The 17099-nt window shown below is 35.8% G+C and overlaps 1 protein-coding gene across 3 annotated transcripts in view; it reads left to right on the plus strand.

Annotated features, from left to right (window-relative positions):
- Nucleotides 1-17099, plus strand: part of XPO1 (exportin 1) — a 43013-nt gene that overhangs the window by 8869 nt on the left and 17045 nt on the right. For 2 of the 3 annotated variants that reach the window (XM_079109677.1, XM_079109676.1), the window contains 2 exons: nt 1183-1284; nt 4746-4818. In XM_079109677.1, coding sequence (XP_078965803.1) covers nt 1183-1284; nt 4746-4818 — 175 coding nt within the window. Of the gene's footprint in view, nt 1-1182; nt 1285-2426; nt 2491-4745; nt 4819-17099 lie in introns of all 3 variants that reach the window. The other variant, XM_079109678.1, reaches the window with a different exon arrangement.

Below are 17099 nucleotides of genomic sequence, written 5' to 3' on the forward strand. Positions count from 1 at the left end.
TTGCTTATGTAGCTCTCAAAGTTTTTAAATAAAAAGTGTGTATTGCTGATTAGGGTAATCATGAATGGGTCATATTTGCTATTTGAGGAAAAGATTATTGTTAACATCAGAGCAAAAAAAAATCATGATTTTTTTGAAGTTGTAATCATAAAACCAAGCTAGTGATTAATTATAGGAATTTGAAGAAAGAATATTTCCTGTTAACACCCCCCCCTTGTGGGGGGCGGGGACTGGGGATTGAATTCAGAATCACTCAACCACTGAGCCACATCCCCAGTCCTTTTTTGTATTCCATTTAGAGACAGGGTTTCAATGAGTTGCATAGGGCCTCAGCCACCTGAGCTGGATTACAAGTCGTGTGCCACTGTGTGGGCTTCCTGTACCCTTTTTGAATTTTCTTGTTTTGATCCATAGAATTAAATCATTGATCAAACAAAAGGGAAATTGACAATTGGGGAATGGACTGAAGATTGAACTCAAGGCCTATTACATGCTCATTGACAAATTTTAAAACCATCAAACTTTACTATTTTTTATAAGTTTTGTTAGAAGTAAGAATAATATTTTGGTTGATTGTAAGTGCTTAGGACTGGTTTATTTCAGAATAGGTCTTTATCAGCATTTGCTAGGATTTATTTTATGGGGTGTGGAACTAAACAGCTAGGTCTGTGCTAATAATAAGCACTTTACCACTGAGTTACATCTCCAGCTCCACATTGGTTGAACTTAGAATTTCTGTTTTGAGAATACTAAATAAAGATTTGCCAAAAAAGGCCGTTGTTTTTTAAAGAAACAAAATATTCCTTTTTATTTGTTTTTTGGTGTCTGGGATTGGACCCAGGGGTGCTTAACCACTGAGCCTTATCCCTTGCCTTTTTTTTTTTTTGGAGACAGGGCCTTGCTAAGTTGCTGAGATGGCCTCAAGCTTTGATCCTATTGCCTCAGTTTCCTGAGTCACTGGGATTACAGGTGTACTCCACCATGCCTGTCTTAAATATTCTGGTTTTTAACTAAGGTTTAGGAGTAGTGATATTTAGGACATTTTTGTTACCTTCTGAAATGTTTCCCAAATTAGTAGAATTACCATCCTGTTAGAATTTGTGACTTTTTAATACTTAACATTTTAATGAGTGATTCAAAAAGAACAAGTTACCTCAAAATTCTTTTTGTTTAATATTTTAGCAAAGAATGGCTCAAGAAGTACTGACACATTTAAAGGAGCATCCTGATGCGTGGACAAGAGTCGACACAATTTTGGAATTTTCACAGAATATGAACACGAAAGTAAGCAAGTGGTGGTTTTAAATTGAATTATTTCTTTTTCTTTCAGTCATAAACTTTGAGGAAGGTATCTCTTTTTTAGTATTAGCATTTGTTATTTCAAATCATTTTATATTGTAAACTTATTTCAAAATTTAGTCTTAAACATAGAATTAATTCTTGCAAATAGTCCTAAGAATTATGAATGGAGTTTTGTAATTGGGACTAGTATGCAAGGTGGCTTTTTTTCTTTCTTTTTCTTTTTCCTTTTCTTTTTTTCTTTTTTTTTTTTTTTTCCTCTTTTCTTTTTAGAACATGCATACAGGTCTGATAAGTAGCATAAATTCTGAATGTTATTCAGAGATGAAACAACATCTGAGGAATTATTTTGGGCAAGTAATCAATATAATACAGGCTAGGCACCTCCACCCAAGTTGTGTGGACAGCTTAAAACCCTATTCCATGGTACCTATGCTTTTAATGGGACAGCACTCAGTTTTTATTTGCAATTAAAATGTTATGATTCTGGTCCTTTTTTTTTTTTTTTTTTTTTTCCTTAAGTTTGAACAGAAGGGTTGATCAAAATGTGTTTTGACTGTTTTAGGCTTGATGATTCACGCTTCTCTTTAAACTGCCGTAAAGTAATAAAATACCATGGCATTCTGTTTAATACACAAAAGGTTTCAACTTGATATACCTTGTGTTAAAACAGAAAATAGCCGTGTTCACATCTGTTTCTGAAATCAGACTGTGTTAATTAGCAGTTTTAAAATATTAATTAGTTTTGACATCTTGTAAATTTTAGGGAAAAATACAGTCCAGAACTTCCTCAAAGTGCTAACCTTAAGTAACATAACAGTGTTTGCCTGTTTGCTTGCCTGGTAAATTTTGCTTTTTATACTGACAGACATTACTAATGTTTAAGTTGATTTATCAACAGTATTTTTAAAAACTCAAATTTGTCTTGTGAAAAATGAGATGATTAGAGGAACAGAAAGAAAGCAACAGGTAAAGAATTCTTCAATTTACATAAATTACAAATGATTTGGTGCTAAATTTATGCACTATGACATTTGGCTTTTATGCAATCATTTTTTTTTCTTTAAAGATGTTAACACTACCTGATATTAATCATAATGTTCCATTATGTTGATTGCTTGTAATAGGAAGAAAAGGGGTGTCTTCCTGTGCAACTGACACAGCTAGGCTTTGACGGCAGGCCTCCACAAGGTCTACCCTTTTGATTCCCTTTAACTGAATTCTGTTCATCAATTGTTTTTGTTTCATGGGTGGTGGGAGGGGAAAGGGGAATTCAATGCATAAAATAAGTATTTCTAAGGGCTCAGTAGAAATTTCTACCATAGGGATCATTTCATGCATTTATTTTTTCATGCAGTCTTTGCTGTTATCTGTCCCTCATCTTCATAAATCAGCAGTGGATTTCTCAAGTTCTGAGTTGTAAAACAGAAGTGTTTTTTAGAATGTATGGGTTACTTATGGACATTTCTAAAGTAGTAGTTTATCATTGGCTTTCAGATTTGACTATCAGTTCAGATTTTTGAACCAAAATACTTTTTTCCTCCTCTAAGCATGTGAACTGTTTTCTCTGTGGAGTTATGTCTAGGAGGAGTTCGGTGTTAAGGAAATTATGGTGATGGATGGGAGAAAATAGATATATATAGATTGATTAATGCTTTGACCTAAGCTATGCCAAGCTTTTGTTGGGGTCCCTGCCTCAACCCATTTGGCAGAAAGATGAGAATATGCAGTGTATGTTCATCAGGATAATAACTTTTTAACCCTTGGAGAAGATTAAAGTTTAGTAAATAGGTATTTTTAGTTGATAATGTATTGATCAATAAAAAGTAAATGTAATAAAAATTTTGGTCAAATAAGATAAAGTTTTAAAGATTTTGATTCTGATAAATTTTATGTGGATTTTGTTTCTTAGTATTTTAAAGGTCTTTTGCTGATTTAGCAAGAAGCATTTTGTGTAGTATATACATTGCTTTGACTTTGTAAGTCTTTTGACCATCTGATCTTGTGTTTGGAAAACTGAAGGAAAATTTTAGTTACATTCTTAAAAGCTAATTTAGAATTTCTATCAGTTGGGAACTCTTTTTTTCTTTTTGGTTGACATTTTTCTGAGACCTAGGGATAGCTGTATTCTAAAACATGAACAATATAGAAAGCTTTCACTATTTACTGCTGATTATGAAACATTTTAATGGTATCAAATAAGTTCAGAATTTTGCTTTGGCCTTGTTTTTATTCTGGAAGTCTGTAAGGAAAGTTCTGCAACTGTAGGATTGAAGTTGAGATGGCCAAATTTTCCTGGAAAGTGTGAAATGTTAAAATGAAAGAAAACAGCAAAAACATTAACTGTTTGAGCACAATGTAGTTTGGGACAGTCTATATTGTGCTTTGGATAAAAAGCATTTGCATGATCCCTTTGGTTGAAATACTAATGCTCCTATTTTATTGTTTAATGACTAACCATTTTAAAGATGAACTCTTATTCTCAGCCAAAACTTGCAATCTGAGGTTATATGTCTATGTCTGAATGAGTTTACCTTTCAGGTATTGTAGGTGATTCTTCCTGTTAAAACGTACCACAATATTTTTGTCCCTTTTCTTCCTCCTGCCTGTCCACACTAATTGGTTATAGTAATAATTTTAGGTAGCTGCTCTTGGAGCATTATAAATTCTTAAAAATATTGTTGACTATTTTAGAGTGTGTAATCAGCAGGAGGGACAAAATGGCTTGAAAGTGGTATCTTTATTTCTTAAACTTTCTTGGACATTTAGTTACAACTTTTATTTAGGAAGGAATACCTGAAAGGTAGATGCAGATTGCAACATGCATTTGTATATTTTTTTGACTGTGCACAAAAGTTTATCTTTAAATTAGTAGAAATAGCAATTATAAGGGTGGGGTTAAAATTGAAAGTAAACCCATGGGTTGTCTTGCTGCTCCTTAAGTAACACACCAGTGATGCTTAAACAGTTTGTATAGAAAGTATCTGTGACAGTACTTTAATATTTGGCCAAAAGCTTACAACTTGTAGAGGATGGTAGGAAGCTTGATAGCATCCAAGCTACTAAATTCTTAGGAGCCTGGTGGTGTTAAAAGTCTGTGAGCTTATGAGCAGTCAGTTATGCTGTGAATTCATATCTGGCTGCTATTTTTCCTTCTACAGATAAGCCCATTTGGCTGCTAAAGAGGGCTCTTTTTATTTGGTTCTTCTTCCTGGTGTGAGCATGTATAAACAGCAGGACTTTACATAGTAAACAGTAAAATGAGGAAAATGCATGAAATATCAGTGTATGGGTGAATAGATCTTTGTTTAATATATGTAATTAAACTTGGTAGCATAATGTTTTTGAAGCTTTAGAAGTAAATGTGTGTCTGTCCATTTGTGAATTCCTAAAAGTCGCCAGTCCTATGGCAATATATTCACATGATTCTATTCTCCAATTTTCAGTATTATGGACTACAAATTTTGGAAAATGTGATAAAAACAAGGTGGAAGATTCTTCCAAGGAACCAGTGTGAAGGTAGGAAAATATTCTAAAAAATTATAAATTCAGGGCTGGGGTTGTGGCTCAGTGGTAAGAGTGCTTGCTTGCATTGCACTTGAGAGGCACTGGGTTCAATCCTCAGCACCACAAAAAAAATAAATAAATAAAATAAAGGTATTGTGTTCATCTATAACTAAAAATATTTTTTTTAAAAAGAATTACAAATTCAGAGTTTTATTATTTCTGGTGCTTTTGTTTCAGTTGAGTGGTATTTTGGGGAAGGAGAGTTGTCGTCGTTTCCCGCCCCCGCTAATGGAGATTACATGCTTTCCTCATGTTGCAAATCAGGTTTTGTTTATATTGGGAAGGATGGTTAGGTTAACCTTTGTGGAGAGACCATGCTGTCAAATATTTTACAGTAAATATTGGGAAAATACATGCAGGACTGGGGGTGTGGATCGACTGGTAAGAGTGCTTGTCTTGAATGTGCTGCTTAGCATGTGCTCTGTTTGACCCCTGCCCCCCACACCACAATATATGCATACATACATACATAAATACATACATACATAAATCTGGAACATGTCCAGAGGTGAAAGAAATTTGAAAATGTGTTATTTAAGTGCACAGTAATTTGACAAGTAAAAAGAACTTTAACATGGATCTTGATGTAGGTCTAACTAGGTATGAAAAACAAATTATGAAAAATTGTACAAAAAGGCTTTTTTTTTTTTTTTTTTTTAAACCTTTTTTATGTTTTGGTTGCTTTACATATAGAAAATGAAGATGTGGTGATAACCTGGTATTGGCATTTAACTTTTCTCTCTACTATATTAGAAAAGTTGGAATTCTTTGTAGTTCTAGTTGTCACTGCCTTTAATACATATTTACATCACTTGTTCATTTCTTTTTAAAACATAGAGCTGGGTGTGGTAGTACAAATTGTAGTTCCAGCAATTCAGGAGGCTGAGGCAGAAGGATCACAGTCAAGGCCGGACTAAGCAATTTAGTGAGACCTTGTTTCAAAAAGAAAAAGGCAGGGATAGAGCTCAGAGTTGAAGCACCCTGGATTTAATCCCCAATATCCTCCCCAAAAAGGGTATACACACACATTTGTCTGGACTTTGTAATGGGAATATCTTGTATCTGGCATTTTCATTTAATTATTTATTTATTTTGGTGCTGGGTGTTGAACCTACAGGCACTTTACCACTGAACTACATTCCCAGCACTTACTATTTGTTATTTTTCTACAGTCTCATTAAGTTGCTTATGGCCTCACTAAATTGCTGAGGTTGCCCCAGAACTTTTGATCCTTCTGCCTTCTCAGTCATTTATACCACTATACCTGGCTAGATTGTTGATGTTTATGGTGCTCTCCTTCACTTGATTTTTCATGCGGTCATTATAGTGGAGTAGTAGCCTGAAATTTACTTAGCCAACCTCACTTAAACCTTGATGTCTTTTTGACACATTTAAAGGTGAACGAGGCATAAATTTTAATGGCCATTTCCTTAATTCATCATAAGCCATAGATTAAGAATGGTGATAGTCGGGAGCACACCTATAATCCCAGTGGTTGAGGAGACTGGGGCAGAAGGATTGCAAATTCGAAGCCAGCCTCAGCAATTTAGCAAGGCCCTAACCAACTTAGTGAGACCCTGCTTTAAAATTAAAAATGAAAAAGGACTGGAACTGTATCTCAGTGGTAAAGTACCTCTGGGTTCAATCCTAGTATTAAAAAAAAAAAAAAGAATGGTGTAGGAGGAAATAGAACCCTCAAAGGATGTCTTTTCTTTTTCTTTCTTTTTTTTTAAGTGTTTTATTATGATTCAAAAATGTCATGTTTTATGACCTAAAATATTGTGTAGTTTGGCTATGAAGTGTTTTCTATTTCTTGAACATTTACTGAAGTATAATTTAAGCCCCACCCCCTTTTTTGTTCCAGGGATTGAACCCATGGGCTGAGCCACATCCATCCCAAGCCCTTTTTATTTTGCGACAGGGTCTCACTGATTTGCTGAGGGTAGCTTTGAACCTTTACTCTGCTGGTTTAGCTTCCCTAATTTCTGGAATTATAGGCAGATGCCACCATGCCCCCCTGTAAACCCTTCATTTTAATTTTTATGGTGCTGCAGTGAACCCAGGCCACCAGCATGCTAAGGATGTACTGCACCACTCGGCTATCTCTAGGCTGCTTTATCTGTTTTTAAACACTTCAATCTCTTCTTCATATTACACAGGATTCTTATAAAGCTTTTCTACCTCTAAGTGTTTAAGGATTGAAATGACTTACCAGTGTCATGTATTCGTTACCCAAAAAATTAGGCGCAAGGCCTTGAAATTTTGACATTTTTTGCATTCTGCATTAATAGTGGCAGTATGTTTAGGTTTTTTTTCATAAAGGCACTGTAGTGCCCATATATTCATGTGTTAGTATCAAACATTCCAGGGGACAGAAGACTGTACTTTTTAATTGTTCTGTTTGTAAAAGGAAGAGGGGAGGGAGTGGTGTCTACTCACTGACTTAGAAATGTGTTTTATTCATGTTATCGTTCCACTTATTGATGATAATACTTAATTTCTCTGTAAGCACTTTTTTCTTTTTTGGCGGTAGGAATTGAACCCTAGCCTCACCTACTTGCCCATTTTGTACATCTGAGATGTGCTTCCAGCCAAATACTTTTTGAAGCATCAGAATCACATTTCTAGCCTCCTGTGTTTCTCCCACAGTAATGAGATTTGCTGGGATATAAAATTTTATTTATTTAGTTTTGGTGGTGCTGGGATTTGAACCCAGGGGCACTTAACCTCTGACTTAATCCTCAGCCCTTTTCATTTCGGGATGCCGGCCTTAAACTTTTGATCCTTCTGCCTCAGCCTTCAGAGTCGCTGGAATTACAGGCATGCATCATTTCCCTGATAGTACTTCATTTTTGGAAAAGACATTTTAATAAAACAATAACTTATAATTTGCATTTCATAAAATTTTATTGCATTGCTGTGGTTCTTCTTTAGCTTTAGAACAGAAAAAAATGTGTCTAAAACTTGGTTTATGTTTTTTATATTGTTTTTGCTTCCCCTTCCCTCACCATTACTTACAACATTTGAGTGCCATAGTTTTTTTCACATCTCTCCCCATCACTCCAAAGCATAAGCACTATAATTTTTAAGGATCAGAGGATGTTTTTGTTGCATTCTTATTGCTTGGTAATTTGGTACTCAGTATATAATTTTTCAGATAATGAGTTGCCATTAATACAGTGATCACTTTAACAACCTAAAGGATTTCCAAATATTTTTGCTTTCATATTTATGACATATGTATAATTTAACATTGTTTTAAAAGAAGTATCTTTATTTCCATACTGGGAATTGGTAATTGATCCCCAGGGCTTTGTATATTCTAGGCAAGCATTCTACAACTGACATCTCTAGCCCTTTTTTATTCTGAGACACAGGGTTTCGCTGAGTTGCCCAGGCTGGCCTCGAACTAGTGATCCTTCTGCTTAGCTGGAGTAGCTCAGATGATAGTCTTTTTTTTTTTCATTGTGCTCCGCAATGAACAAAATCCTCAACATGCTCACCCCGACACCAGGTTTTACTGCCATGCTGGCCTCTAGCTTTGACTCAGCCCCCTGAGTTACTGGGATAACAGGCAGGTACCACTAGACCCAGCTAAAAGGAATATTTCTTTAGATGAATTACTGTACATTTAAAAATCCTTAATAAAAACCTAAGAAAGGTGAAGGGGAAATTATAAAATGTGAAGTGGAAGAATTTCCAAGTAAGGAGTGGTTGCTATTCACTGAAGTCTTAAAAGGAACTCTGACTGCCAATAATACTTGTGATCTTAATTGTACATGAGAGTCATGATTCAGGTAACCTTCCCTCCCTTTCCCCGTTTTGTTTTTGTACCAGGTATTGAACCCAGAGGTGCTTAATCACTAAGCAACTTTCCCATCCCTTTTTAAAACATGACATTGCTGAGGCTGACCATGAACTTGTGATTTTCCTGCCTCAGCCTCCCCATTCACTGAGTTTACAGTTACCATGTGTGACTACCTTCATTATTTATTGAAAAATAATAAGTAATTTTTTGTTGTGGTATAATATATGTAAATTTTCTAAAAATTTTTTTTAGTTGTAGATGGACTCAATACCTTTATTTTATTTACTTATTTTTATGTGGTTCAGAGGATTGAACCCAGTGCCTCATGCATGCTAGGCATGAACTCTATCACTGAGCTACAGCCCCAGCCCAATAGATGTAAATTTTTGAGATGGAGATCTTGCTGTTTTGCCAGGCTGACTCAGTCTTCTTGCCTCATCCTCTTTTTAAGTAGCTTGGAATACAGGTATATGCCACCACATCTTGCTTCCTCTTAAGATATTTTTGCACCTGATTTTTAAAGTGAAGTACAGTTGACACACACAATAAATTGTACATGTTAAATTGTGTAGTTTCATAAATTTTGACTTCTTTATGTACCCTTGAATTCACTACTTATAATTAATATCTACCTTTGATTATATTCTCTTTCACCATTTTTTTCCTCCATGTGCTCTTATCACTCAACTTGATTCACTAAGAATGGTATGACTGGATCATGTGGTAGATGTGTAACTGCCCAACTGTTTTCCAAAATGGTTGTATTCTTTTATGTTTCTCTCTAGCCATATATGATTGTGCTTCACTTTCTGGATGACACCTGATATTTTGTGTTTTTAATTATAGGTGTTATAGTACATATATGGTGGTATCCAGTTGTGATTTTTAATTATCATTTCTTTAATGACTAATGCTGTTCTGCATTCTTTACACCTTCAGTACATGGCATGCCAATATGTTCCTTGTTGAAATGTCTGTCCACAAAAAGTTTAGAATCATCTTGGCAAATTATGACAAAAATTTTGCTTTAAATTTAAATGAAATTGCATTAGATATGTGGCTCAGTGTGGAGAAAATTAATATCCTATCTGATTCATGAACACAATTTATCCCTATAATTTGTATAATTTAATATTTTAGACTACTAGGCCTTGTGTAATAATTTCATTGAAATTCCAGAGAATATAATGTTAGAAAGTGGGCCAAACACTATTGCTCTGAGTTTTACAGCCATCCCTATTCATATTTCATATATTTTGCCAGTAGTGCACCATGAAGGGATAACAAAAGGAAATAAAATCAATTTTGATAAAATATATTTCCATGTCTAAAACAAGGTTGGGGGATGTAGCTGAGTGTTGGGGTACTTTGCCTAGCATACCATAGTTTCTAGGTTTGTGCTCCAGTACCACCAAAAAAAAAAGGTAATATTTTTGAGATGTATTTCAATTCAATTCAGTATTGTGTATAATTGATAAAAGCTTTCCATTACCCCTGTGCTGTGAATCAAACCCACGGCCTCATCCATGTTTTACAACAGCTCTACACTGAGCTATGTCCTCAGCCCAAAAGCAGTTTTCTTAATACTTCCAGTTAATTTTAACTGCGATTTTACTAGGAGAGGGCTATACTTCATTGCTCAATTGTCAGCTTGCATCCATGTAGCAAGTAGCCAGGAGAGTGTGTTTTGTTAAGTGGTAATAAATTCTTGATCCCTTTGTAATTTTTTTTTTTTGTGTGTATGTGTTGTGCTGGAAATAGAACCCAAGGATGCTCTCTGAGCTACATCACCAGCCTTTGAAATTTTCTTTTTGGGAAAGGATTTTGCTGTTGCACAGACTGGCTTCAAACTTAGTGATCTTCCTGCCTCAACTTCTGGAATTGCTGGGATTATAGGCATGTGTCACTATGTGCAGTTTAAATATAGAAATCAGTGGCACTAAGTACAGTGACAGTGTTGTGTAAACATCATTATTCATCTCCACAATTTGTTTTCATTAGCCCAATTGAAGGTATACTCATTAAACTACTAATTCCCTGTAACCCTCTTTCTCCAGCCTTGGGTGACCACCCACTCTCCTTTCTCTCTGAATTTGCTTATGTACCTCATGTAAGTGGAATCATATAATATTTGTCCTTGTGTCTGATTTTTTACTTAGAGAATGATTTCAGGGTTAATACATGTTACAGCATATATCAGAATTTAATTTCATTCTTTGAGGGCTAAATGAAACTATTGCACATTTGTTTATGTATTTTTGTGTTGATGGAAATTTGGGTTGTTGCCATCTTTTTAACTGGAGCGAATATTGCTGCTGTAAGCTTTAATAAAATATGCCTTTTAGTATTTTTGTTCCATATCTGTTTGAGGTTCTAGACCTGTTTAAGAATGGCGAATGTTGCTGGTTGTAATGGTGTACTCCTGTAATCTCAGTGGCTCCAGCAACGGAGGCAGGAGGATTGCTCATTGAAAGCGAGCCTCAGCAGTGAGGCCCTATGCAACTTACTGAGACCCTGTCTCTAAATGAAACAAAAAAGTGCTGGGGATGTGCCAGGTGCCATGTTATACATCTGTATTCCCAGGTTTTTGAGAGGCGGAGGAAGGATCATTTGAGTCCAGGTATTCCAGGCTAGCCTGGGTAATGCAGCAGTGAGACCCCCGTTTCCCAAAAGAAACAATAATGATGAATGTTAAGGTCCATTCTTCTTAAAATGACTAAACATGCAGGCCCAAGTTACAGTTTGATTCTAGCCCTGTTGTGGAACCCTACTTTGTTAATCCCTTTTTAGAATTGTCTTTGGCTATTTTTCTCACGGTTGACTGTTTGTTCTCAAATATTTCATTAAGTGGGACAATCTGCATTCCTTTGAACATGTAAAGAAAGAAAACATAGCCTTCTTTTAGTGATCATTTTTCTATCCATCAGTCTGGGTGGTTTAAGTGAACAGGTGTTTGGAATATTTTGGTTTTATATGGTATTGATGAGAAATGTACCAATTTACATTTTCATAGCTTGTAAATAAGTAAAAGTGAAAGAGGTGTATATATATATTTCGCAATCTTTGCAATTAAATTGAACTCATCCTCTTCTAAACCCCCTTTGTAATATACTTCTGTTTTGACTTGGTACTAAGGGTTGAACAACCTGGAGACACTCCAGGTGGCTTTTGTTTTTGTTTTTGTTTTTTAAACATTTTGAGACAGGGTTTCAGTACATTGGTCAGACTGACCTGGAACTTTGTGAACCTCTTAGACTCCCCAGTTGCTGGGGTTACAGGCAAGTGTCTCACCTTGCTTATGGGAAGGTGCAACTTTTTATTCACACCTTCAAACAGTTTCTTAAACATGTTTTCCCTTATTATAAATAGTCCTGTATTTGTTTAAAAACTTCATGACAGTCTGTCACTGACTAGATGAGATGCTAATTTATGATTTAAATGATTTTAATTTTGATTGTACCAGGATTGAACTGAAGGGTGCTTAACCACTGAGACACATCCCGAGCCCTTTTTTTATTTTTCATTTTCAGACAGGGTCTTGCTAAGTTGCTTAGACCCTCACCAAATTGCTGAGGATGGCTTCAAACCTGTGATCTTCCTGCCTCAGCTTCACAAGCCGCAGGGATTACAGGTGTGCCCCAGCTATGATTTGTATTTTGAAAGTTTTGCTTTCATAGAAGTAATGGCACCACAGTATGCTGTATTAATTTGTTCTCTGTATTTCAAATATTCTTAGTGAATTTTCTACCTTTAAAAAAACATGTTCTTTTTTTTTTTTTTTACCTTTACCCTGTCGTTACCTATGCAATATTTTATAAGGCACTTCTAAAGGCTAATTATTTTCGCTGTGTAATTTGCAAGATGACGCGTATATTTTGAGCCAGCATGGGATTTATTTTTCATCTTTTTGCCAAAATATAGTCTACAGTATTTGGTTGCATATTGATATTGAATATTTGACATTGATTTTTTTTTCCCCCTATGCTGGAGATCAAGTTTGTGCATGGTAAGCATGTGTTCTGCCAGTAGACTATTAACTCAGCCCCCAATTTTTTTGTTCATATTAAGAATAGGGTCTTGGGCCCTTTGATTGTTAAAATGTCAATAACCAAAGGATTCACTGTTTAAATCTTTTGAAAATACAAATGACACAGCAAGCATGAGAAGATAATTGTATTTGTGAAGACATTAAGCCTCAATGAGAAATCGTTCTTCATTTTACATTTTTGGGCTTCATGATGCTTGGCAAGTACTCTACCTTGAGTCCCTGTTCTTGATTTTCATACCAAATTTTATACCAAACTTTTCAAAGAATTAGAAAGCTACTAGAAGGCATCGTAGCTTTATGTATACTTTCTGTGTAGTTGGAAAAGAAATACCAATTTAGTGCAGTTTTTACTGAATGACATATACAAAGGTAGTCTAACCTTGTTTAAATAAGATTGTTTTGCATAAGTTACGTTTTGTAACTCAACAGTCAGTACTTTGTGAAAATTCATAATTTTTTTTAAGTCTCATGCTGAGTGAGCGCTTTCTGCTACTTAGAAGCTTTTTTTGTTTTTGTTTTTTTTGTTTTTTTGTTTTTTTTTGTGATGCTGGGGATTGAACCCAGGGCCTTGTGCTTGCAAGGCAAGCACTCTACCAACTGAGCTATCTCCCCAGCCCAGCATTTGTATTTTCTGTCCTATGTATTGTATCTTTTTTTTTTTTCTTCAAGTGTAATTCACAGTCTATAAAGTTAATTTTAAAATTAGATGCCTTTACCTTTTTAATTTTGGGCAAATCATGATAAAGGAGTTTAAGAGATTAGTTATGGTATTTTGCTCAAGGAGATTCTGAATAGACAACTTGGAGCCATATTTGATCAAAAAGTTGTGAATTTAACTGGGTCCAGTGGTGTCCACCTGTAATTTCAGCAATTTAGCAAGATACTAAGCAATTTAGCAAGATCCTGTTTCCGAATAAAAAATTAAAAGTACTGGGGGATGTACTTTAGTGTTAGAGTGCCCCAGGATTTCAATTCCCAGTACTCCCCCCAACCCCCCTCCCCCCCCCAAAAAAAAAAGTTGTGAATTTAATCCAAGCAACTCAGGAGGCAGAGGCAGAAAGAAGTTTGAGGCCAGCCTGGGCAACATAGTGATAACCTATCTTTAAATAAAGAACAAGAAATGGCTGGGGATGTAACTCGTGGTAGATTAAACCCAGGTGTGGGTTTACTCCCCAGTACTGGAAAAGAAAAAGTTGTTACTGTATGTATAGCTTCAAGTTTGAGGGCTGGAAGTACTGAATTGTAGAATGACATGATTGAGACATTGCTCTGTAGGAACCTTAGTTTTACTATAGTCAACTCATTGTTTTCAGGTTTTGTATCTGTATTCAACCAACCATGGGTCAAAAAAAAAAAAAAAGAAAAAAAAGAAAAAAATTGTATCTGAATTGAAAATGGACCAACTCTTCATGTTGTCCTTGTACCCTGAAGAGTATATTATAGCAGCCAGGTGAAATGACAAATGACTGTGATCCCAGTGACTCGGGAGACTGAGGTACGAGGAACATACACATTCAAGGCCAGCCTGGGCAACTTAACAAGAATCTGGTTCAAAGTGTATTTAAAAAAAAAAAAAAGTTGGGGATGCAGGTCAGCAGTAGAGTGCCATTGAGTTCAATCCCCCGTTGCCATATACACCCCAAAAAAACCCATTGTAACACCTACATGCTCACATTTTATTTGGTATTATAAGTATCTAGAGATGATTTTCTTTCTTTTTGGTTCTCAGGAGTGCTTAGCCACTGAGCCACATCCACAACTCTTATTATTTCTTGAGACAGGTTATTGCTAAGTTGCTGAAGCTGCTCTCTAACATTGGATCCTTCTGCAGCAGCCTCTAGTTGCTGGGATTACAGGCATGCACCCTCATGCTCTGCTCCTCAAAAGGGTGGATTGATTATATGCAAGTACTGCACCATTTTAAAGAAGGTAGTTGAGCATCAGAGAACTTTGGTGTCTGAGGGCATCCTTTGACATTTTCCAGTTTTCATCTTTGTTCTTGGCTCCAAGTATCGGCGAATTTTAGGAAATCCTGAATAATGGGGAAAGTTATCTAAATTAGTAATAGTTGAAGGATATATGATCCTTCTCTTCGCAGAGCCTGAGAAAAGTATCCACGACTCATATATGCCAGGTAGAGGCTGTATTAGTACTTTAAGACATTGTTTTGTTTCTTATGCAAATTTAAAGTACTGGATTTCCTATAATATTGTATTTTTAGTTATTTAATCATAGAATAAAAGATTTGAGAGGAAGATTTACTCTATTTTCTTTAGATTCCCCCTTTTTCTTTTATAGGGGTTTCATTTGTTTTTTGTAGAAGGGGAGGGGGGGGTTGGTACCAGGGATTGAACTCAGGGGTACTGAACCCCTGAGCCACATCCCCAGCTGTATTTCGTGTTTTATTTTATTTAGAGACAGGGCCTCACTGAGTGCTGAGGCTGGCTTTGAACTCTCAGTCCTCCTGTCTCAGTCTCTTAAGCAACCGGGATTACAGACTTGGGCCACCGCACCTAGCCCTAATTTTTTTTGACATTTCTTTTTCATTTCTTTTATATAGTTATGTGGTTCTGGGGATTGAACCCAGTACCTCATGCGTGTGGGGCAAGGACTCTACCACTGAGCTACAACCCCAACCCGTGATTCTGTAATTTTTTTGTCTTAAAATTCCATTAAAACTTCCTGCTTTGCCAGGTACAGTGGTGCACAGTTGTAATCCCAGCTACTTGGGAAGCTGAGGCAGAAAGATCTTAAGTTCAAGGCCAGCCTGTGCAACTCGGCACAAACCTGTCTCAAAATAAAAAGGACTGGGGATATGTAGCTCAGTGGTAAAGTGCCACTGGGTCCAGTACCTAGTATCAAAAGAAACAAACAACACTATTTTGTGTCCTCACAAAATTTCTTTTTGTTATTTAGAAGTTTGTAGAATTAAGGAAAGTCTCCTAAGAGAATTGAATTTCCTTAGAATCCTTTAGTTAATTGTAATGTTGATGATTCGGCCTTGGTGCAAAAAAGCCAAAAAAGTGAACACTAATTCAGTACTACCAACTCTAGATCTTGCATTTCCTCCCTGATGTCTTTTTTCTGTTTTACATTGCGTATATCTGAGTCTCATTAATCTTTGATAATTTTTTTTTTCCTGGGGTCTCATATATTCTAGACAAGTACTCTACCACTGACCTACACCCTCCGGCCCTCTTACCATATTGCCTGCTTGTTTCATATTTATAAGACTTGTTTTCTCTTTATAATAAGTGTATATCATAGTGTTATAGGATAGAATGTGTCAATTTGAGCCTATGCCAGTTACTTTTTTTTTGGTACTGGGGATGGAACTCGGGCACTCAAGCTCCGAGCCACATCCCCAGCCTTATTTTGTATTTTATTTAGAGAGAGGGTCTCACTGAGTTGCTTAGCACCCTGCCATTGCTGAGGCTGGCTTGGAACTCTCCATCCTCCTGCCTCAGTCTCCAGAGCCTTTAGGATTACAGGAGTGTGCCACTCCAGGCCAGTTACTTTTTTCCTCAAAGGTTTACCCATTGGCTTTAGTTTTTCTTGGTGTATATTGTTTACAACAGTTATTGTGACCTTTCCCTAATGTTAACAAAACTTTTTTTTTTTTTTTTTTTTTTTAAGGTTGGTTTGTTTGTTTGTTTTGGTACTGGGGATTGAACCCAGAGGCACTTTACCACTGAGCCATATCCCCAAACCTTTTTATTTTGAGACAGGGTCTGGCTCATTTCCTTAGGACCTTCTGAAGTTGCTAAGGGCTGACCTGGAATTTGTAATTCTCCTGTCTCTGCCTCCTGAGTTGCTGTAATTATAGGCATGTACTACCACTCCAGGCAACATTTAACAGGATATTTTTAAATTTACCTTTCTAATTTATGTGCTTGTAACATAACAGTTTAGAAAATTTGGTACCTGACAGTTCATTAACTTTTCTCATATATATATTCATACTAGTTTCCATTGACTTTTTCTTTTGATATATAGCTCTTATTATTGGATTGGATTGTATTAGTAAAGTTTTTCCATGACTAGGGAAGTATTTTCATGATATTTTAATAGTATATTTCTTTTATTTTTATTTGGGACATGGGGTAAAATTGCTAGCTCCATCATGGTTAATAGAGATTGTATTTTCAAGTACCAGTGAAGGGGAACCATGGTTTAAAAGAATTTAGTTCATTAGCATATAAATATTAGCATATTAGAATAGCTTTATATAATCACGCAGGTATTTGGTTGCCTTCAGATTGGCCACATCTTCTAATTGTAGTCACCTTCTTAGCAATTTAAATTTCCATGTTCTGACTTTGTTAGGTGAGACTTGAAGATAACACATTTCAGAAAGTTCTGGAAACTCTGTGTAAA

Source organism: Sciurus vulgaris, assembly GCF_902686455.1.
Source record: "Sciurus vulgaris genome assembly, chromosome: 14".
NCBI lineage: Eukaryota > Metazoa > Chordata > Mammalia > Rodentia > Sciuridae > Sciurus > Sciurus vulgaris.